The 24096-nt window shown below is 40.5% G+C and overlaps 1 protein-coding gene across 1 annotated transcript in view; it reads left to right on the top strand.

Moving 5' to 3' along the window:
• LOC124794644 (autophagy-related protein 2 homolog A) overlaps positions 1–24096 on the top strand; it is a 496478-nt gene that overhangs the window by 195680 nt on the left and 276702 nt on the right. The window contains exons 14-20 of the mRNA XM_047258162.1: positions 1466–1566; positions 2862–3045; positions 3129–3229; positions 3347–3549; positions 3633–3789; positions 22104–22264; positions 22343–22515. Of these exons, the coding sequence (XP_047114118.1) occupies positions 1466–1566; positions 2862–3045; positions 3129–3229; positions 3347–3549; positions 3633–3789; positions 22104–22264; positions 22343–22515 (1080 nt within the window). The remainder of the gene's footprint in view (positions 1–1465; positions 1567–2861; positions 3046–3128; positions 3230–3346; positions 3550–3632; positions 3790–22103; positions 22265–22342; positions 22516–24096) is intronic.

Here is a 24096-nt window from a genome sequence, read left to right as displayed (position 1 = left end):
TACGGGGGGAAACTAAAGCTATGAGAATGGGTCATGAATTGTGCTTGGATAGCTCAGCCAGTAGAGAACTTGCCCATGAAAGTCAAAGGTCCCAAGTTCAAGTCTCGCTCCAGCTCACAGTTTTAACCTGTGAGGAAGTTTCAGTGTCAAAAGTTTTCTAATAATATATGAATACCAAACAAGGTGGTAATTCATACTTACTGATCAGTTGTGTAATTTTGTTCGTGCCTTGCAGATGGTTCATTTTTCTGTATCCACAACTAAAGCCAGCTTGTTTCTTTATATTCAAACACAGTCATTTCCACCTTCTTTTCCTTTCACCATACATTAAATGAGTGTATACACTTCATTCTACATTACCTCATTAACAATCATCTGTGTTTCCAGTTTATCTCTTGCCCTACACAAGCCTTGGAACAGATATATAATTTTCTCTTCATTGCTACTTACTGTCCTGCCTGACATGCAGACTAATGGTATGTGGTGTCCCCCTCCTCCTTACTCAGTTTTTTTCGTATCATATTCATACTGAGCAATTATTCGTGCAGTGTCATGTAAAGTTTGTCATATGAAAGTTATCTTGCAAAATCATTCCTCTATTGGAGAAATATTCATGCCTTCGGACAAAATAATGAAACTGGCACCAAGATCAAGATATGTATCTGCATAAGGATCCTTATTATATACATAAATTGCCAAGACAATCCTCTTATCATCGTAAGGTATGAAGAAGTTGTTATCTTTTGATGATGCAGTATTGAATAAGTAAGAAAGTTAGAGCCAAAAATTTTACTAGGTGAAATCTCTCTCACTCTGATTAAATAATAAGTGGTGAAAGAACCTTGTGTTATTCTGAATACCTGGCAGAATCATAAAAAAATTTTACTTATACATAAGACTAATCAAGAGAATTGGTGGAAGTAGAGGCCTGGGATGTATAGTCCTCAGAATTAAATGACTTGTGAGTTTTAAACAATGTGCTACTCCATTAAGTAAATCCACCTATAGCCTTGTCCCAATGCCAGATTCTTCCATGCTGATAATACAACAGCACACTATGTCCAAGAAACAGTGTACTTTCTTGTGTGGACCAATTTAATTGTATATGACCACTATGTTACAATCCTGAAGTTTCTTTTTGTAGCTGTAGTATGTTCCTATAATGAACATAAAAGAAATGACTAAAGAATCTAATGAACTACCAGACCAGAAAGTGCCTAATTTTGAAATGTTTCAATAAGTAATTTAACATTTTTTCAAAATATATTCTCATACAGCACATTTTTTGATACTGTGAGTCACGTAACAACATTGTTAAATTTTTCTGTTGCCCATAGTACAAACAGACTGCCTGGTTCAATATGACTATGTTTCTTTTGGCTGCTTTTGAAATTAAGAGTAACTAAGTTTAGTTGTAAAAAAATTAAATCTGTCGAGTTTAAACAATCTTTTTTTTTTTTTCCAGACTCAACAGACATGTTTTTATCAGGCTGTTGAAAGTTCTTCACTAGCAGATAGCAAAACAGAAATAAAGGTGTCATCATCACTTTTAAAAATGAATTTAAGGTAATGTACATTTGTGTTAACTTCCTATTACTTTTATATTCTTGAAAGATGTAGGAATATCAATAGCAGTTTTCATACAGATGTACTTTAAAAATTGTCTTCATTTTGTGAGGTGAAATAAATGTCCTGTTATTTTTATGACACTAGTAAAGACAGACATTTCGGTGTTAATGTTTATAAAGAAGGGTTGAAAGGAAAAGAAGACAAATGAAGGAAAAGGACTGGTGTGGTTTAAGAAATGGAGAGAGTTATGGAAAAATCACCCAGAATCCCATGTCAGGGGAGAGACAATGAACAGGGTGTGAAGGAAAGAGTGATCATTCGTGGCTGCACTGGACGAAATTTAAAAACCAGAGAACTTAAAGTTGGAAAAAGGAGTAATAACCGACACAGAGATTACTGACAGAACATCATGCAGACATCAATAAGAGCAGAAAACTAATTGCATTATACATTGTAGACAAGTGGGGTGGGGGCAGTAGACAGGTTGGAAAAGAAAAGAAGTAGAAAAACAAAAGCAAGAAAAAAACAGTTGCTGGAAAGAAATGCTGAGACCACAGAAATTACCATAAATTTAGGCCAGGTTGGCAGCGAGAATGAAGCACATGCTGTAAAGCCAGTTCTAACCAGCAGAGTTCTGAAAAACTGGTGTCAGGAGGGATAATCCAAATGGCACACTAATTTCTGCTGTCTCAGAATTCCTTTTTAATAACTATTCTTTTGCTTTACTCCCTTTTATTTTTGTGTATCTTTCATTTTCCGACTTGTCAATTCTTTTGCCCTCCCCTCCCCTCCCCCCCCTCCCCCCTCCCCCCCACCTCCTCTCTTTCCCCACCCCTTTCCCCCACCCCCAGCTCCCCCATCCCCTCACCCGTCTACCAAGTATAATGCACTTACCTTTCTGCTGTTATTGACTCTTGCACAGAGTTCTTTTACTAATCTCTGTCTTGCTTATTATTCTATCTTCCACCCTTAAGTTCTCAGGTTTTCAAATTACATCCAATCCAGGCACCAACAATCAGTCTTTCCTTCTCATCCCTTCCTATAAGTCTCCCTGACCCAGTGTTCTGGGCAGCTTTTCTGTGACTTTCCCTATTTCCTAAACCTGACCACTCCATTTCCTTCATCGCTCTTCCTTTCCCACCAATCCATCTGCCATAAGAAGGAGCCACTGGCTCCAAAAGCTTGCACATTTCCATATGTTTTGTATATGTCTTCTCCTGCTGCTGCTTGGTGAGTAGATCTTGTATCTATCCAATTATATTTTCAAACATTGATTATTTCTGTTTATAAAGATTTCCCACTCCTGATCTTCGGCCTATACATGACATGGATCGTCCACCCTGGTGGAAACGCTCTGTGAGAAAGGATATTCTCATATTTGAGTTGGAGGATGTATCTTTCCACACAATGATCACTAGTCGTGATCCGACTATAAGATATGAGTTCCAGTGCAGAGATGTGAAAGGTCTTTTCCAGGTATGGATTTATTGAAAAGGTAAACTGTTGTATACTTTTTATTCAAATCTGAGTCTTAATGTACTAATTTTGATATTTGGCAGGAGGCAGACACTGATGTTTCTCTTCCTTTTCTCCGTGCCTCTTGTGATGATAGAAATGGGAATTCTTTGCCAGATGGAGGAAAGGGATTTGGTTGGCCAAGGTAGTTGAGGTAGATTTTGTAATAATTCACTTTCTCACTCTTGTATTGTGGTATCAAGGGATTGTTATTTTTCCCAGCATCAGTGATTTTCTTTGTTTCTTTCTTTCACACCTGCAGGATTGTGATTGTGGTATATCCTGTGAATAGTCCTGGAGATCTGGATGACATTGGAGAGAATGAAGTGCTAGAGGATTCAATGCCTCATTCTACATTTGAACCTTTAGAAAAAGCAACATCAAAAGAGCCATCACCTTTTAGTTCCAAAAAAGTAATTCACGAAAGTGACACACCACATGGAAGATCTGTTAACAATACAGAAGGTATTAATACAAAAGTGCTTTGCTGGAACTGTAAATAACTGATGTGTATTAATACTTATCCTGTTTTTTTTCTTAATTTCTAGGAGATGGTGAAGAATTAGTTATTCCAGGTGACAAACATGAAATGGCTGAGTTCATTGAACATGCTTCACGAAACTGCCGGGTGCAACTTGAGATAAATCTTCCATGTGCCAGTATGCAGATTTCCTCAAAACACCTATATGAACTGATATACAACAGGTAGAGTATCTCTGTTTGAATTCTTCCCAACCCAGCCATCAGGAGAGTTCTGGACTGTAATGTTTAGCAGTAAAGGAGGCTACTGACAATAGCAGAGGCACTGAGTCATCCAGTGGCACACACAAAAGAGAATGAAAACTTTTTTAGATTTTGGAATAAGTCATTTGACAAAGTACAGTACAAACAGAGGTGCTGCCTGGAGCTACAGCAATATGGCATTGTTGAGTATACGTGCCACTCACGCAGAAGCTTCACTGCCGGCTCGCATAAGAATACCTTCGGTGCACGACGGAGACTCTATGTCAGCATTGTGGGGAGTGCAAGCAGCTAGCCCGGCAGAACTCAGTAGCCAGCCGGCCACTGATCTAGTGCACTACACCGCTCACAAGCTTCGACAAAGAATGTGTCAACTTTTTAGCTGCTTTTGTCTGGAGCTTCCTGGGCTCCCATCTCGCCTCCACTACCTACTTGCACCATCCTGGCTCATAGCTGCCCCTCCCCGTACTCTAGTTTGGTGTCAGAATTAGCGGGATCATCTTAACTCGGCACGGCTTCTGGGCCATGACCTATGGTGTCAACACTGTGCGGCAAGTGATGAACCATATGATTATTTTTTTGGCGGGGATGACGGCATGGAATTGAGGTCTGACTGACATTGTAACTTAAAGCTTACCTTGTTTAGAGCTGTTTCACTTATCTGGGTTTAGGGATAACTATAGAGAGCAGTGTTTGGTGTCTGTACATTCTAATTGTGAATGTATTGGAAAGAAAGAGTGTTGCAGTGACAAGAGTCAGAGACACAAGGTATGCCAGAGCCAGAAGCAATGTTGTGCCATACGAAAATAAATCCACTGGCACAACGGTGTGTTCTTTGGTTTTCCCCAGAAGGAGATTGAGTGGAACTACAATGTGTAAAATATTAATTCACTTTATTACAATGCAGATATGGATACATACTTAATTTTGTGTAATCCATCATGACACAAATGTTCTGAGCATTTACAACTGTCTCTGAATATTGAAGTATCAGTTGACACAGACAAATTCACAAGACTCTTCACCTGAAGCTTAACTGACATAATATTCACATAAATTTCTGTGTAAGTCATCTAATACACTGGTGGCCTATCTAAGATGATGCTGTGGTCTTGATCTTTGTCTGTAAACTGACACAAGCTTTCCTCTGCTCAGCTGTAAGTAGACCATTGATTGCTGTGGTGTAGTGGGGCTGTAGCAGGCATGGCTATGCCAACATTTCTTATTCGTCATAATGGCCTGCAGTGACTATATTTTTCTGCGATTTCATTGCGGGGTGCCAACCTTGCTTTGACACCTTGCTCTTCAGATGACATCACTATCAGCATGGGTATTCCAGAAAGAAATTATAACTCTGCAGCAGAGTGTGCACTGGTATGAAACTTCCTGGCACATTAAAACTGTGTGCCAGACCGAGACTTGAAGTCGGGACCTTTGCCTTTCGCAGGTGGGTGCTCTACCATGTGAGCTACCCAAGCACGATAACTCGTCATCACAACTTTACTTATGCCAGTATCTCATCTCCTACCTTGCAAACTTCACAGAAGCTCTCCTGTGAAACTTGCAGAACTGGTACTTCTGGAAGAAAGGATACTGTGGAGACATAGCTTTGCCACAGCCTGGGGATGCTTCCAGAATGAAATTTTCACTCTGCAGCGGAGTGTGTGCTGATCGCACCCATTCGCGGAAAGTAGTGGATGTGGTTTCTTGCGATATGAGAAGAAGTTATCTTCTTTTGCTCCAGTAACAGATGGAGAATATGAAGAAGTCAAGCCTTTCCTTGACTACACGTGGGATTTCAGAGACCCCAATTAACAGGACCTTTGCTTCAAGAGAATTAACTACAGTGACTGGATTAAAAGAAAAAGGTAAATATGTCAGAGGTTACATCAGGTGACAGATCTCATTGAATGTTCTGACTCTGCTTCAACTACAAGCAGGAAGCTAGCAGCTACATAAACCACTAAATCACTTGTAGAGGGGGTAATGTAGTGCACCGGCCATATACGGGCATTACAGTGTGAGCCTGAGTGGTGTATTGCAGCCACACTGACACCAAGTGAGTGCAGGGTTTTGTCATTGTAATAATTTGACAAGGCTGGCACAATGTTGCAAGCCACGGCAGATTAACTTGCTGTAACAGCAGACTCCGTGATACTGCATGAACTTGTGCAGCATGGGGCAAGGCAGATTTCTGCAGTGGCAATGATGTTTTAGGATACGGGAGTGGCACATACATACAACAAGTGTGTCACTGCCAGCTGTACATGTGGGGTATTTTGTAACAAAATTAGTCTCAGTTTTGCAGCTCTACTGGGACAATGGGGCTTTTCCAGATGATGTAAGCCACTTGGGCCCACGAGTAGGAGTCACAGGTTCGAGACAATGGTGGAGCAACAGTTCTACGTGCCATGTCCCCTCCGGACTTAAGTGCTGTGGTGTAGCAGATCGTCCCAGGTCTACTTCAGCAGTACGCCTGACTTCCGCCCAGGGGACAGCAGGATGCTCCCCTAGCACACCGACCATCTGCCACCAATATAAGATCAACACCTCATCGCAGTGGGCACCTTTTACCATGACAAATCCAAAGTGTCACCCTTGGCCACAGCAGATACAGTACCGTTGAGTATATGCTTTGCTGACTCAGAAGCTTAGAAGCATCACTGCCAGCATATGTAATGATGCTGTTGGTGACCGGCAAAGATTCTTAAATGGCATTGCTGGGCATGCAAATGGCCAGCCCGACAGACCTCAGCAGCCAGTCGGCAACTGATCCAGTGTATCACACAACGCAGATGCTACAATAAAGAACTTGTTACCTTTACTGACGCGTTTCTATGGATCCACACCTCTACCACTCGATTGCACCATAATGGCTCGTAGCCACTGTATGTGGGCTGGGTGTGTGACACGTTGCTACAGGGGCCGATTAGGTGTGGCACACGATGAAGATGATATGGAGGCACAGATTGGGAGGAGGTGACAGGACAGAGGGAGGGAAAGTGTTGACTAGAGGGTTTGGGGACAGTAGATTAGCAGAGGTTGAAGCCAGGAGGATTACAAGAGTGAAGGATATGTTGCAAGGATAAATCCCAACTATGTACTTCAGAAAAGCTAGTTTTGGAGGGAAGGATCCAGATGGCATGAGTTGTAAAGCAGTAACTGGACTTCAGCCCATTGTGCTCAGCAATATGTTGTGCCTGTAGATGGTCAACTTTCTTCTTTGCCACATTTGACAGTGACCATTCATTGTTTCGAGAGCTGGTTGGTGGACACACCTGCATAGAATGCCGTGCAGTGATTCCAGCACAGTCAGTGTATGACATGGTGCTTTCACAGGTGGCCCTGCCGCTGATGGGGTAGGATAAGTCTGCAACAGGACTGAAATAGGATGTGCTGGGTGGGTGGATCTGGGAGATCTTGCACTCTGGTCAGAACCCTTATGGCAAGGTGTTGGAAGTGGCCTAGGGATAGACTGGGATTTATGTAGCTTGGGTGAGTGACAGAATACCACTTTAGGATCTTGAGAGGATCTTGAGCAGAATGTCCCTCATTTCTGGGCGTAATGATAGATAAGATAGCCCTGGTGAAGGATATGGTTCAGCTTCTCCTGGCCAGTGTGGTACTGGTGCTGTGCAATTTTTGTTTGGGGGGGGGGGGGGGGGCTTCATGGCAAAAAAATAAATATTCAGGTGGATTTTGGTCGAGTTACTTGGTTCAGTTTAGTTTGGTATGGCCCAGTGCTATTTCCCCTGCATCCTGTACTGTGAGTCACCTTGTATGTAATTCTGGTCACCATGTAGAATTTTAGGATCCAGCTATGCTGTGCCAAACCTGTGTGCACTTCTTCTCCGAAGCGTCTTCTCTGCTGCAGGAGACTGCTAAAGCTTTCCAACTAATGACTTATACCAAATTATCAGACACTGACGAAACTCTTATTTTCACTTTAAACCATCCATTTCCAGATGTTTATTGCATAACTGCAATTACAGTTCAGTCCATTAGCATGACACAAATATATTCCTTCTCCATGAGAACTCAAAAGTGCCACTGATCTAACAGTAATACAAAAGCTTTCTTACATTGCAATAAAAGAAAACGTTATTTGTATTTCCATTATTTGTATTTCTCCTAAGAAATTTCATAATACCATTTATCCTGTCCGTGTCTTCTGGGTCCATGGACTGCTTACACCCAGCAAGTAGTCAGCATTCTCCTGGCTTCTGTGCACTGCAGTTACATCTTTCCTCATACGCCCTCTCTGTAGAAACAGATACAGTACAGACTGCAGGTCTGTCGACATTTGACCTCCCTGCTTTACTTAAACATTGCAGACATCTTTAGCTGATGCAACAGTTCTTCATATAGTGGAATAGTATTTGACCCACACTCAAACTAAATATGTTTTTTATTATTGCCTTTTATAATATACACTCCTGGAAATTAAAATAAGAACACCGTGAATTCATTGTCCCAGGAAGGGGAAACTTTATTGACACATTCCTGGGGTCAGATACATCACATGATCACACTGACAGAACCACAGGCACATAGACACAGGCAACAGAGCATGCACAATGTCGGCACTAGTACAGTGTATATCCACCTTTCGCAGCAATGCAGGCTGCTGTTCTCCCATGGAGACGATCGTAGAGATGCTGGATGTAGTCCTGTGGAGCGGCTTGCCATGCCATTTCCACCTGGCGCCTCAGTTGGACCAGCGTTCGTGCTGGACGTGCAGACCGCGTGAGATGACGCTTCATCCAGTCCCAAACATGCTCAATGGGGGACAGATCCGGAGATCTTGCTGGCCAGGGTAGTTGACTTACACCTTCTAGAGCACGTTGGGTGGCACGGGATACATGCGGACGTGCATTGTCCTGTTGGAACAGCAAGTTCCCTTGCCGGTCTAGGAATGGTAGAACAATGGGTTCGATGACGGTTTGGAAGTACCGTGCACTATTCAGTGTCCCCTCGACGATCACCAGTGGTGTACGGCCAGTGTAGGAGATCGCTCCCCACACCATGATGCCGGGTGTTGGCCCTGTGTGCCTCGGTCGTATGCAGTCTTGATTGTGGCGCTCACCTGCACGGCGCCAAACACGCATACGACCATCATTGACACCAAGGCAGATGCGACTCTCATCGCTGAAGACGACACGTCTCCATTCGTCCCTCCATTCACGCCTGTCGCGACACCACTGGAGGCGGGCTGCATGATGTTGGGGCGTGAGCGGAAGACGGCCTAACGGTGTGCGGGACCGTAGCCCAGCTTCATGGAGACGGTTGCGAATGGTCCTCGCCGATACCCCAGGAGCAACAGTGTCCCTAATTTGCTGGGAAGTGGCGGTGCGGTCCCCTACGGCACTGCGTAGGATCCTACGGTCTTGGCATGCATCCGTGCGTCGCTGCGGTCCGGTCCCAGGTCGACGGGCACGTGCACCTTCCGCCGACCACTGGCGACAACATCGATGTACTGTGGAGACCTCACGCCCCACGTGTTGAGCAATTCGGCGGTACGTCCACCCGGTCTCCCGCATGCCCACTATACGCCCTCGCTCAAAGTCCGTCAACTGCGCATACGGTTCACGTCCACGCTGTCGCGGCATGCTACCAGTGTTAAAGACTGCGATGGAGCTCCGTATGCCACGGCAAACTGGCTGACACTGACGGCGGCGGTGCACAAATGCTGCGCAGCTAGCGCCATTCGACGGCCAACACCGCGGTTCCTGGTGTGTCCGCTGTGCCGTGCGTGTGATCATTGCTTGTACAGCCCTCTCGCAGTGTCCGGAGCAAGTATGGTGGGTCTGACACACCGGTGTCAATGTGTTCTTTTTTCCATTTCCAGGAGTGTAGAATTTAGACATATTTCATAGCACATAACTGTCTTGTTATTAAATTTCCTTTTGAAGTTCATTTTATTCCTTATTGCATTATTACATATTTTAGTGTATTTTCTAATAACCCATTTACAGTGTTGTCACTTAGGATCCATTATACATAACTGTTGTATTATTTTGTGACACCATTCATAAGTGTTCCTTAAATACTATAATGTATAGATTCACTTGATTTATTGATACTACCAGTGCACATTGAGTGATTGTTATGCTCACGGGTATTCCATCTTGAAATTTCAGGTTACATCTGGGGATATATAAATCTCCTTAACTATCTTTTGCATTTATGTACGATATCCCCTTCTTTAGTCTGATCACTTGTTCCACTAATTCTTACTTAAATTCTTTTCTATTGCATTATAGCTGAGTCACCCCATTTTTGGGTAACTACTGCACAACTTAATTTTATTTGTACGTGAAAGGACCCATCCTCAACTGTTTCGTAAAAGTGGTATGGACCATTTCTCTTGTGAATGAATCTACGTTACGGATAAATCACTCCAGGATCTGTCTACTCGCATAGTATCCAGTCCCTCATGAGTTCACATACTTTTGTGGCATGTGGCCCCGGACTCCAACCGCGTGCTGATGTAGTCGACTCCAACCACGTGCTGATGTAGTCGACGCCATAGAGTTGCTACTGCCACAGCTCTCATGGCAGAGGAGAGACACGATGCGATATAACGTCAGTCCCTGTAGATTAACGGGAGAAAAAAACATGAAAAACTTTCGAAAAGGCGTTCCTCGCATAGTCGTTGTATCTCAATTACTAGTCCGCAGCGTTTCCACTTACGCAAACTCGTATAATTGATGCTTTTTATTATTAATATTGTATTGTTAATTGCCCGGATTTGTGGTAGTTACTAATTTTTCTCTCGTTCGCATAGCACACACCACTTATTGCGAGGAAATATTTTAGTTAACAGTTTTTTCTTACGCTGTTGTCTCATTGCTATGGAATTGTTGTGCTGGTTTGCAGCGAGATGCAGATATACTCTTTGATTCAGTCTTTGTAAGATTGCGTCGAAATACGAAAATATTTTAAAGTTCCCTTCTCAACTAATGACGTGAATATTTGCACTTCAATGAAATAGTCTTTCATGAGTAGTCATTGATTTAGTCATTTATCAAACTATTTAATGACGTAGTCCACACTGGGTATTTAACTGGTAACGAACAGTTTATTGTTATTTTATCACTAAATACTTATAACTCCCACACCACATGCACACGGAATAGTTTAGTTAAGTCAGTCCGATTGAGTTATAGTTTCTTGGCAATTACCACAACTCAACACTTTAGCGTAATTGTTTTATCTTCATGATGTCGTGTACTTGGGTCCTACTCAAGACTAATTGTGTGTATTCTTTCATAGAATGTTCACTTCTCCTTAAGGTCCATCTAATTTAAAGTCAAGTCCAGTGTTCACTAATTCCATTATTAGATTTCAATTAACCCATAGTGCACGGTTAAATGAGTCTATCTGTTCCTGTCTCAGTTCATAAAATCAGTTTCTTAAGCCATGAATCTTGTCACGCAACAGACACTTCTAAACTCGAAAACAATCTCGTCACGATTCACAATCTCAATAATTCAGATCAGAACTGCTCTCGTACGTCTGCACTGGATGAGCTCTAGCAAGCTACTTCTTCTGTGGAAGAGCATTGTAGGCACATTGAATTTCTTCGTTGCACTTACAACTCTCTTCCACATAAAAGTTATCTCTGATGACATTACTTTGGACCTAACGTTTGAGATATTAATTTCACATTTGTCACATGGATATTTGTCCATTGCTGAAATACGATGTTTCTTCTTTCTCTTTCGCTAACAAATATGCTCAGTGGTGTACAATGTAGTTGTTGACAAAACTCTTTTGTGTTAGCTCATTGGCAAAGGTGTCGTAACTGCCAAGATAACCTCCCCTACTTCATGTTCTTTCATAATTGACTTTAAGGTGGTCATTGGGGCGTTACACTTCGTACACCTCATTTTTGTCGGACAGTACTGTCAGCATCTTTAACAACTCTATTGACCAGGAACAAAGAGGTTCATTAACAGTTTTCCTCAAATTTTACTCTGTTTTGATTTCAACACCTTCTTTCCTCTCTATGTATTTTTCATATTCTTTGTCCTGTTCATTATTCTTGTGCTTTAGTATCAATAACTATTTTCATTTGTATTTCTCTCACACAAGTGTTTTTGACATGCATTGGTAATACTTACCATTTTAACCCACTGGGTTCTTTTTTCATAATTTCTGTGGGTCATTTAGTGTGTCATACATTATTTATTTGATGTACCCTTTAGCCCCTCAAAATCGTGACATGACTAAATGTTGTCATTTGTTCATGTCCTTTGTGTCATCAGAGTATGAGTGTGTCACTGTGTCAACTCACTTTGTCATATTCTATGGTGACAGGCCTGTCTCTGTTTTGATGTGTTTATTTATAGTCTGGATTGATCCTCAACATCTTCAATACTCTGTTCCAGTATTTACAGGTGAACTTGACTTAAAAGTTACTCCTAAAGTCATCCAGACTACATCTTAAAGTTCTGTTGGAAAAGTCAAGTATTACATTCCATGGCTAAGGTAGCATTTAAGGAACAGGATGTGGGGCTGGGTTTTAGCTGGGGTTAGAGATACCTTGCTCAACTGGTGCAGAGAGGTGGAGCAGGAGGCCATTTGGGATGGGATGCTTCTAGGAAAAAAGTGAAGTGACATGGGAAATGAACAATTGAAAGTGTTAGGTTGATGTAAAGGGAACTATGGTTAATGAAGTGTTGGTTTGCTGAGTGAAAAGGGCAGAAGAAATTGTGCTAAGGTCAGTAAGTGGCACGAAGGTTTTCGCTCACATACACTAACTGATCAAAAGTATCCGGACACCCCCAAAAACATACATTTTCCATATTAGGTGCATTGTGCTGTCGCCTACTGCCAGGTGGTCCATATCAGCGACCTTGGTAGTCATTAGACATCATGAGAGAGCAGAATGGGGCACTCCACTGAACTTACAGACTTCAAATGTGGTCAGGTGATTGGGTGTCACTTGTGTCATATGTCTGTAAGCGAGATTTCCACACTCCTAAACTTCCATAGGTCCACTGTTTCTGATGTGATAGTGAAGTGGAAACATGAAGGTACATGTACAACACAAAAGCATACAGGCTGACCTTGTCTTGACTGACAGACTGCCAACAGTTGAAGAGCGTCATAATGTGTAATAGGAAGACATCGATCCAGATCATTACACGGCAATTCCAAACTGCATCAGGATCTACTGCAAGTACTATGACAGTTAGGCAGGAGGTGAGAAAACTTGGATTTCATGGTCGAGCGTCTGCTCATAAGCCACACATCACCCCAGTAAATGCCAAATGACACCTTGCTTGGTGTAAGGAGCATAAACATTGGACAATTCCACAGTGGAAAAAGATAGTGTGGAGTGGCGAATCACAGAACACAGTATGGCAATCCAATGGCAGGGTGTGGGTATGGCGAATGCCTGGTGAACATCATCTGCCAGCGTATGTAGTGCCAACAGTAAAATTCGGAGGCGGTGGTGTTGTGGTGTGGTCATGTTTTCTCATGGAGGGGGCTTGCATCCCTTGTTGTTTTGCATGGCACTATCACAGGACAGGCCTACATTGATGTTTTAAGCACCTTCTTGCTTCCCACAGTTGAAGAGCAATTTGGGGATGGTGATTGCATCTTTTAACACTATCGAGCACCTGTTCATAATTCACTGCCTGTGGCGGAGTGGTTACCTGACAATAAAATCCCTGTAATGAACTGGCGTGCACAGAGTCCTGATCTGAATCCTATAGAACACCTTTGGGATGTTTTGGAATGCTGACTTCATGCCAGGCCTCACCGGCCGACATCGATACCTCTCCTCAGTGCAGCACTCCATGAAGAATGGGCTGCCATTCCACAAGAAACCTTCCAGCACCTGATAGAACGTATGCCTGGGAGAGTGGAAGCTGTTATCTAGGCTAAGGGTGGGCCAACATCATATTGAATTCCGGCATTTCCGATGGAGGGCACCACGAACTTGTAAGTCATTTTGAGCCAGGCGTCGGGATACTTTTGGTCGCATAGTGTATAATTTATGATCACATGCAGGAAAGAAAAATGAAAGACATAAAATTCTGATGGCAGCAATCCAATAATCAAATGAAAAGGAATACCCCCCCCCCCCTCCCCCCTCGTTTTCTGTTGCTCGTCCAACCTGCACAACATCCTGGTTTATCCCTAAGCCGCTCCCACCAGTTGTGCTGTAATCATTGCTCAACATACTACATGGGCACGACCACCAACCAACTGTCCACCAATATGTATGGCCGCTCTCAAACTATGGCCAAGAACATTGTTGATCATCCAGTGTTACAGCATGCCACTGAGTGTTACAACACACCACTGAGCACATCACGCTTGAGTTCAGTGGCTGCTGCACAATTCATACAGTCTGGATCCTTCCATCCAACACCAGCTTTTCTGAAGTGCATTGATGGGAGTTATTCTTGTAACTCATCCTTTACTCCCATAATCTTCATGGACTCAACCTCTGCTAACCGACTGCATTCTTATCTTGCACACCTGATGCCTTCCTCCGAGCTACTAGCTCCCCATCTCCAACCTACACTTCTGTCTCTCTCCATCCACTGCAGTCCTCCTGCTGAACTGCAGTACAGACTTTATATGTTCAGCTGACACAATGTAACTGCATGTGGTGTGTGTGTGTGTGTGTGTGTGTGTGTGTGTGTGTGTTGCTTGTACTTTACCCCATCAAAAGATTTATTCTGAAAGCTAGCAGAGTTTTCATTCCCTTTTGTCTTTGCCTCTCCCGATAACTCAACACCTCTGCTATTCAATGAGTTAGTCTTCTGTACTCCTGAATATGTACTTTTTGCAGAACTTTCCTGTAGATTTATAATATTTCTTATTGGTATATTGGTAACATTTTCAGATGTGGTTATATTTTCTTATAATATCTTACATTATTCTAAATTTTTAAATTTATTATTGTTACTATCACAAATTAATTGGATGATATCTAAACAGACTCTAAATGTCTGGAAGTGCAGCACTTAAAGAAATTCCTGGCTTCTTTGTGAAAACTGCACAGCAAGAAATGTAGGTATGAGGTTTATGCAACTTATTAAGAACATGGCAATATCCAAATTATTAGAATTACAGAAATATACTTGACTCTGAGGATTGAATGACGTAAAGACGTTACGTGCTGTGGTCTGAGCCTGTAGTCGTTGCAGAATGGAATCGAAGGCAGGCTGGATATGTTCTGGAAAATCTCCATTCTGTTAATTGTAGGCAAGACAACAAAGCTGCAGCAGTAATGGCTGGATGACTGTGGTGCACAAACTGCTGACTCATCATATCCCAGATAAGTTTGATGAATGACATTTCAGGGAAACTTTCAAGCAAGAGATAAAGTGATATCCATCATTCTTTGATGTAGGCTTATGTGTTCCTTGCATCATATAGCTGGGAATTGCCCTACCAAAACTGTATTGCCTAAAGGAGGGGCAGTTCCTTGGGCTGCAAGACATTCATGTTCTAGTTGCTGTTCGGATAATCTCCACTACAAAGTTGTGGAGATCACATGTGGTGTCTAATGGAATGAAAACCGTGCCTTTTCTGTTTGTTCTCTCTTTCACTCAACAGTGCTTGATCATGGTCACTATTTATTTGTTCTTGAACCAATAACATACAAATACACAAGTGACATTCAAACCAATGAACAAAATAATTGTTGTTGTTGTTGTTGTTGTGGTCCTCAGTCCTGAGACTGGTTTGATGCAGTTCTCCATGCTAATCTATCCTGTGCAAGCTTCTTCATCTCCCAGTACCTACTGCAACCTACATCCTTCTGAATCTGCTTAGTGTATTCATCTCTTGGTCTCCCTCTACGATTTTTACCCTCCACGCTGCCCTCCAATGCTAAATTTGCGATCCCTTGATGCCTCAGGACATGTCCTACCAACCGATCCCTTCTTCTAGTCAAGTTGTGCCACAAACTTCTCTTCTCCCCAATCCTATTCAATACCTCCTCATTAGTTACGTGATCTACCCACCTAATCTTCAACATTCTTCTGTAGCACCACATTTCGAAAGCTTCTATTCTCTTCTTGTCCAAACTATTTATTGGCCATGTTTCACTTCCATACATGGCTACACTCCATACAAATACTTTCCAAAAATGACTTCCTGACACTTAAATCTATACTCGATGTTGACAAATTTCTCTTCTTCAGAAACGCTTTCCTTGCCATTTCCAGTCTACATTTTATATTCTCTCTACTTCGACCATCATCAGTTATTTTGCTCCCCAAATAGCAAAACTCCTTTACTACTTTAAGTGTCTCATTTCCTAATCTAATTCCCTCAGCATCACCCAACTTAATTTGACTACATTCCATTATCCTCGTTTTGCTTTTGTTGATGTTCATGTTATGTTATGTTATGTTATGTGGTTTATTCATCTCATTACATACAATTTTCAAATCATTTGATTTGATGTACAGGAGACATGTCAAGGTTTACAAAAGAAACTTTTTTTCACTTTTTTAAGAGAATTACAAAAGTTTACATTATATTTTACATTTCTAAGTTACAGCTACACATGTACATAAAATAATAAATGTATTACAATCCCTGTGTTCAGATTGTGAAGCTGTCCTCAATGAATTCATCGACAGAATAATAACACTTTTCCACCAGGAGAGTAAAGAGCAATCTTTTCAGTGAACCAATCTCCATTTTAAATATATTACTGCCTTTTATTTTATTGAAAATTTTTAACCCCATATACTCTGGCGTTTGGGCATAAAGTTTTAAACGATGTGTTGGAAGTTTGAAGTTATCTCTGTGGCGAGTGCTGTAGTTGTGGTCAAAACGGAAATTGTCTAGTGTATGTTGATTTCTATATAGGAACACCACCATCTCATATATGTTAAGTGAGGGGATAGATAGTACTTTTAAATTTTTTAACAGTGGTCGACAGGATTCCCGTTTTTTTGCAACACACATGTTTCTAATTACTTTCTTTTGTAATACTAGGAGCCTAGTGACATTTGCTGAATTTCCCCAGAAGATTATGCCATAACGAATAACTGACTCAAAGTAGCAGTGATAAACTATCTTTCTGGTATCTATGTTTGTGGCACCTGACAAAATACACATTGCAAATGCTAAGTTGTTCAGTTGATTTGCTAAGTAATCTATGTGTACCTTCCAATTTAAATTTTTGTCAAGATTTAGGCCTAAGAACTTCACGTGGTTTGCTTCTGTGATATCCTGATCATTGCAAGTTATCTTTATTTCACTCCTTTCTACTGATTTAGCTTCAAATTGCATCATTTTGGTTTTAGTTACATTTAGTTTTAGTCCATTTTGATAGAACCAAGATTCAAGTTTTTCTAAAGTGTTTTTGGCTTTTTCTGGAATATTTTCAGATACCTCACTTTCAATTAGAACTGATGTATCATCAGCAAATAAGACTGAATGAACATCAATAGCAAGTGGTAGGTCATTTACGTAAAAAAGAAACAGATAGGGACCCAATATCGAACCTTGTGGGACTCCTTGGGGAACTGTTTTCCAGTCTGATGAATAATTGGTTCCATTTGAAGTTAAAATTACTCTTTGTTTCCTACCTGACAGGTAAGAGCTAAACCATTTTAAAGCAGTGTCTCTGATTCCATACATCTGTAATTTGTGGAGGAGTAATGCATGGTTCACTGAATCAAAAGCTTTAGTCAGATCACAGAATATACCTGTGACCTTTCTACCTTTATCTAACGTGGAGCATATTTTTTGGATAAACTCATTTATAGCGTTCGCAGTGCTTTTACCCTGTTGGAATCCGAACTGGTTTTTAAAAATTATATCATTTACAGTAAGAAAGTTATTAATTTGTTTTGCTGCAATCTTTTCAAACACTTTAGAGAAGACCGGCAAGAGAGAGATAGGGCGGTAATTCCCCATATCTTCTGTCGATCCTTTCTTGAATAGAGGTTTGATCTCACCATATTTCAATACCTCTGGAAAGCATCCCTGTTCATAAGATTGATTTATAATAGTTGACAGTGGTTGGGAAATAATATCATACACATACTTGATTACAGATGTTGTTATTTCATCCCACCCATGTGAGGTTTTGTTTTTTAGAGACAATATTTCCTTTTCCACATCCCTTTGGGTTATTTTTTCAAATTGTTTAAAAGATGTGTTCTGGCTGTTTTCCAAATTTGTGATGCCCTGATAGAATGTCATATCCACATCCGATCTTACTACGTTTAGGAAGAATATCTTATATCCTCCTTTCAAGACACTGTCCATTCCATTCAACTGCTCTTCCAAGTCCTTTGCTGTCTCTGACAGAATTACAATGTCATAGGCGAACCTCAAAGTTTTTATTTTTCTCCATGGATTTTAATTCCTACTCCGAATGTTTCTTTTGTTTCCTTTACTGCTTGCTCAATATACAAATTGAATAACATCGGGGATAGGCTACAACCTTGTCTCACTCCCTTCCCAATCACTGCTTCCCTTTCATGCCCCTCGACTCTTATAACTGCCATCTGGTTTCTGTACAAATTGTAAATAGCCTTTCGCTCCCTGTATTTTACCCCTGCCACCTTCAGAATTTGAAAGAGAGTATTCCAGTCAACATTGTCAAAAGCTTTCTCTAAGTGTACAAATGCTAGAAATGAAGGTTTGCCTTTCCTTAATCTTTCTTCTAAGATAAGTCGTAAGGTCAGTATTGCCTCACGTGTTCCAACATTTCTACGGAATCCAAACTGATCTTCCCCGAGGTCGGCTTCTACCAGTTTTTCCATTCGCCTCTAAATAATTCATGTTAATATTTTGCATCTGTGACTTATTAAACTGATAGTTCGGTAACTTTCACATCTGTCAATACCTGCTTTCTTTGGGATTGGAATTATTATATTCTTCTTGAAGTCTGAGGGTATTTCGCCTGTCTCGTACAAAATAATTAGACTGGGAAAATACATCATCTTCATATTACGTAAGTCCAGAACTTCGCAACCTCCAAGGAGCTCATTGTGGCATGCATTATATCATCCCATTTGTAGGATTTTGGGAACAGAAGGTATTGAAACATATAGCTTGTGATTTTCTCTTTCTTAATTCACAATATGTATCATAATCATTGAGGCTTCATTTATTCATGATGTCTTTGGATCTTCCCATTTTGGACCATAAACTGTTTAGTGGCCTCCATACCGACCAACTTTCACTGTGTTCTGTGGTTATTCACTCAACTCTCATCCATCTGTGGAGATGAGATGTTCTCACATTACACATTTCCAGTCTTACTTTCTCAGTGGCACAGTGGTAAGCTTCTGAGATGATAGTAAACAAGTTCCTCGTGGACGTCAGCCTTTGAAGAGAGGCCTATGCCTGTGAAATGGGTGGGCACCACTCTATTCCACTGTAAGTGCCTCCTGATCAATAAACTCCTCTCTGCCTATAGAAGGTGGTACTGCTCAAACTAGGTAATTTGAGGTGACCTGTAATCAGGCTACTTATTTCACTATCAGTGGTCTGTACCAGACCAGAAAGGCATATTCTAAAGTTGAAAAATTCAGTGCTATTGCAGATGCATGGATTATTTGAGGGTGTGAGCCCCATTTTGATCCTGCCAGTTTATGAATCAGATTGTTTCGTGTAAAGATTTTCATTCTGTTGTTCTTACAGTGATTTTTGAAGTTAAAGAGTTTTGTCAAGCATTGTTGTTGTTGTTGTTGTGGTCTTCAGTCCTGAGACTGGTTTGATGCAGCTCTCCATGCTACTCTATTGTCAAGCATTACTCTCAGATATTTGGAGTGTGACAGTGTTGTAATCAGGTTCCTGACAATACTATATGTAGTTCATGATGATCTTCTCTGTTCTATAGATGGAATTCACAGACTTGTGTTGTAGAAGGATGTGATTGTAGCTGATTCTTATTGTAGTACCCTGGTAGATTTCTGAGGGCAGCTGTCAGATTTCTCTCCACAATGTCAAACTCTTGCTCTATGTAGCCAAAGCTAGATCATCTGCATACAGTAAGTTTTTGTAATTAGAGTCAGCAGTCAGTTTTTAATGTAGATGTCAAAGTGAAGTGGAGCTATAGCATTTTTCTGAGGTAGTTAATTTTTTCTGTGCTCTCCAGCAACTATAATGTGCTTGGAAGTTGACAAAAAAATGTATGATTTGCAGAAGAGTGTTAATAAACGAATTATGATAGAGGTCCTTGAGAATGTTGTTCAGTTTGACAAGTAGTAATTGGTGATTGACGGTGTCATATGCTGGCATCAGATCCACCAAAACCACACTATAACATGATCAGTTTTAAACCCATCCTCTGTTAAAGTAAGTTTCAAGAGCCCCTCTCTACAGCTGTTCATGGTGCAAAACCCTGCTTATTCAGTTATAAGTAGATAGTCTGGTATAAATAGAATTTTATCCAGAATCATTTTCTCCAACAGTTTGTAGATGTGGACAGCTCCTTGTACAGTTGTTGAAGAGCTGTGGGATCCATTCACTTGCTGAATGCCGACAGTTCTTTATCGGTTTTTTTCAGATGTCATTTAACCCAACCAATTTACCTGGTTCACTCTCCTTGAGAACCTTTTAGAGTTCTAACATCTCAAATGGGCTAGTGAGACCATCAGAAACCTTCTGAACCTCATGGGTATTTCAAGAACTTTGACTTTGTGTCTGACTTTCCCATTTGTGAGTACGTAGTGAACTATCTGGACAGTGATATTGTAATGTGTAGTAGACCTGGTTGGATCACTATAGAGGATGCCTCTAGTTAAATACTCATTCTTCTATCCAAATGTCAGTTTTTGATGAATTGATTCTCAGCTTCCTTTGTCAGTTGACCACATGACCTTTTTTTAATTTTATTTTAAGGAGTCTTGTGCTCTGTTACTTGAAGGGCAAGCTGAGAAGTGAAGTCAGTGATATATAAGGTCTAACAGCCACAAGGCATCGACAATTTAGAGTCCCTCTTTACAGCTTCAATGAATGCGTGAAATGACTTGGGCGTTGTTTGAGGCTGGAAACTGCAGCATGTGGCAGCTATCTAAATTTACTGCCAGTCAGCTTTCTTGAAGCTGAACCTCCTTCATAATGAGATCCTCTGTAGTCTTATTCCTGCATGTATTGAACACATGATTTGTGTATGCTGTGTGTCTGGAATAACATTGCAGACTGTTTTGATGCGCTGCTGGGTTATATTATCACTGCTGCATATCAGATCTGTGTATAACCGTGTTTCTGTCTACAATAGACAAACGATGGGAGTTGGTTCAAATCATGTTTAATTAAGGCTAGGATGGTTAGTTTCAGCCCATTCTTGCAGTGCTGTGCCATTCTCGCCATCATATACACATATGCCCGTGCTGTGCTAGGACAGTTAGCCACCAATCACTATTTGGTTATGTTGGCCTAGAAAGATAATAGGAACTTTGACAATGGAATTGGCACATGTGTAGTGAAAAAATTTGTCTTTACTGTAACTAGAGTATTTGGTTTTCCTAACTGTAGCTGTTTGATTTCATTCAGAGTGCAGCAAGGTGAGGTGAAAATATGGTCCAACATTCTTAGTGTAGTGTCAGTCTATGGAATTCTAATAGCTTTGCTAAGCTGGTACACTTAAGAGAATTTTCCAATGGCCATAACAAGATAAAGATATTACAGTTTTTAATGTAGGACACAGTTGTTGAAAATTTTGCTTATATTTCAGCTGTTTATGTCTAAGAGATACCATACTAAAATTAAACAGACGTATACAGTTGCCATGTGAAGCAGAGTGAGACAGAATGCCATACTGTACACATACATACCAGTAAACCTCACAGTTACTATCACTTCAAATCACTCATATTTTTCATAAATAAGATTTGCTTGCTGGATCACACTGTACAGCATTAATCTCATTATAACACAAATTGAGTGTTGTGATACTTAGTTTCAATGGACAATTTTATTCATTTAAATGTTGAGAATCATGTATTTTCATTGTCCATTACTGTACTACTTTTTATATAGAGTGTCAGTTCCTTGCCAGAATGAAAATAAAATAAAATAAAATAAAATGCATTTATCCATTCTTACAGTTTTTCCTACTTCCTTCTTTTGCTCCTTGCAGTCATTCATCTCATCTCTTATTATCTTTCTTAAATACTTAATTAGTTCTCAAAATAAGAATTTTAAGAAATTTAGAATTTCTTCCAGTATAGTTTCTAACACTATCATCCATTTCCCCAGCATTTTAAGTTTAAATAATAATTCTTTTGCAATGAATCTACTGAAAAATATACGACGTATTGTTTTTCCAGGATTAACACAGATATGTTTCTGTGGGAGCCATCTGCACCGAAACCTTCACATACAGACTTGTATTCTGGGAAAGGATCAGGAGGTGCTGACTTGTCTTCAGCTTTGTTGCAAGATCAGACTTATCCTACTTTCAGTTTATGCAAGTCTGGAATTCAATATGGTGAGCTACATGCAAACTGAAATTAGGTACATTATTATGCATTCTTGATAGTATTTAATTTGTTCTATTTGCTTGCAGATTCTGATACCGATTCAGAAGAAACTGAGGGAATATATTATTCAGTATACGAACATCGCCAGAGACAGAAACGGCGTCAACAGACTGAGGGTGCAAGTCTTTCTGGACAGTCTCTTGTTGCTGTCACTCTGTCTGTTAGTCAGGGTATACTGAATGTCTTTGCACCTGTCAGGGTAATTATATCTCTGTTCGCAATTGCTTGGATAAATGTTTGTACAGTTTGATAATCTACAGACACACACATACTCTGCAATCCACTCTGAAGTGTATGGCAGAGAGTATGTTGGAGGGTTCCTAACATTGTATCATACAGTAGGGTTTTTTCGTGTTCCAATCGCATGTGGAGCGAGGGAAGATTGACTGCGTAAAAACCGCTGTGTGCACTATAATTAGTCTAATTTTGTTTTTGCGGCCCCCACATTTTGGCACTTTCACTGAAAGAACAAACAACAGTTATTTGTTTACACAGATGGTTGTTGTGAGCATCATGTAGTAATCAGACGTGGAAAGTAGATGAGTGGGCAGTACTGAATGTCAGATACAAATCTATACTACTAAATGTCAGGTACAAATCTATACTACTAACTAATAATTTTGTAAAATCCTGGTTGGTTATGTCTGCAGCTTCAAAATTCCTTTTGTGAAGGACAGTTACACACATATTGATTTGGGTTATTAATTGTTGAACATTTGAAGAAGTGATAACATGAGTTTTCAAGAACTGGATCACGCAGTAGTATGTGCATATACAACTGGTGGTGTTTCAGCCCTGTGTTAATATCAAACAGTACCTGAACAGAATAGAACAGAGTAGAATCTTTATTGTCACATGACATTCTAACGGTTTGGTGACAAGAGACGTGGTGCAAAACTGGACTGCACACTTTCCTTTTCTCTTATTACAATTCACTGGATACGTGGCTGCGTCGATCTCCGCAACTCCTTCTCCAAAGAAATAATGCTGGTTAGAGGGATTAAAAAAAAAACCTCTCTCTCTGCTCTTGAAATAACTAGGTACTCTCATAATAACAAGTCTTGCATAAGTATACAAATTCTTGCAAATCAATTGTGTCTTTAACCGTCAGATACAATCAAGTATATTTACAATGTGATGAGTTTAATAACCACCAGAAATTCAAAGACAGTTCTTGTTTCTAGCAAGTCTAACACCCGAATTAAAAGTCTCTAGTGAAAACATATTTTATTTGTTCATAACAATTACAACCATTACACCACCAAGTAATAACGTGTGCTTGCTCCTTGTACGTCACATACAGCTTCTATGGCGCGAGCAGCAAACACTTGTCTGCGCCGATTGACAGCCACGATTGCAGTATTCTCCCAATACACGTCCATCCTACACACACAAAAACTGGTGGTGCGGTAGACACATCTCCACTCTACCACACTCGTGCTTAAAATATCGAGAGTTCGAGATGGTGGTAGATCGATTGTCTCTAGAATTTACCCCGAAATTCTCGAGGCACTACATATCCCTCCCCTTTGCTCGAACATGCGATATTTTATATATATTAATGTACATTATATATATATTCATGTACATTAATATCTCCCATAATTCTAATTCACACTTTAATCAATATACATTATATTTCTTCTAGTAATCGTGTACTTAATATCTAGCTCTTCTTTCTTCATTTTGATAATAACTATCTGAGCATTTCACCTACTACTGGAGTTAGTACTTTTATATCTAGGAATCATGCAGGCAAAATTTTTTATTTCCAATCACA

The sequence above is a fragment of the Schistocerca piceifrons genome, chromosome 4 (genome assembly GCF_021461385.2).
Source record: "Schistocerca piceifrons isolate TAMUIC-IGC-003096 chromosome 4, iqSchPice1.1, whole genome shotgun sequence".
In the NCBI taxonomy this organism is placed as follows: domain Eukaryota; kingdom Metazoa; phylum Arthropoda; class Insecta; order Orthoptera; family Acrididae; genus Schistocerca; species Schistocerca piceifrons.
This window is presented reverse-complemented; position numbering and strand designations above follow the sequence as displayed.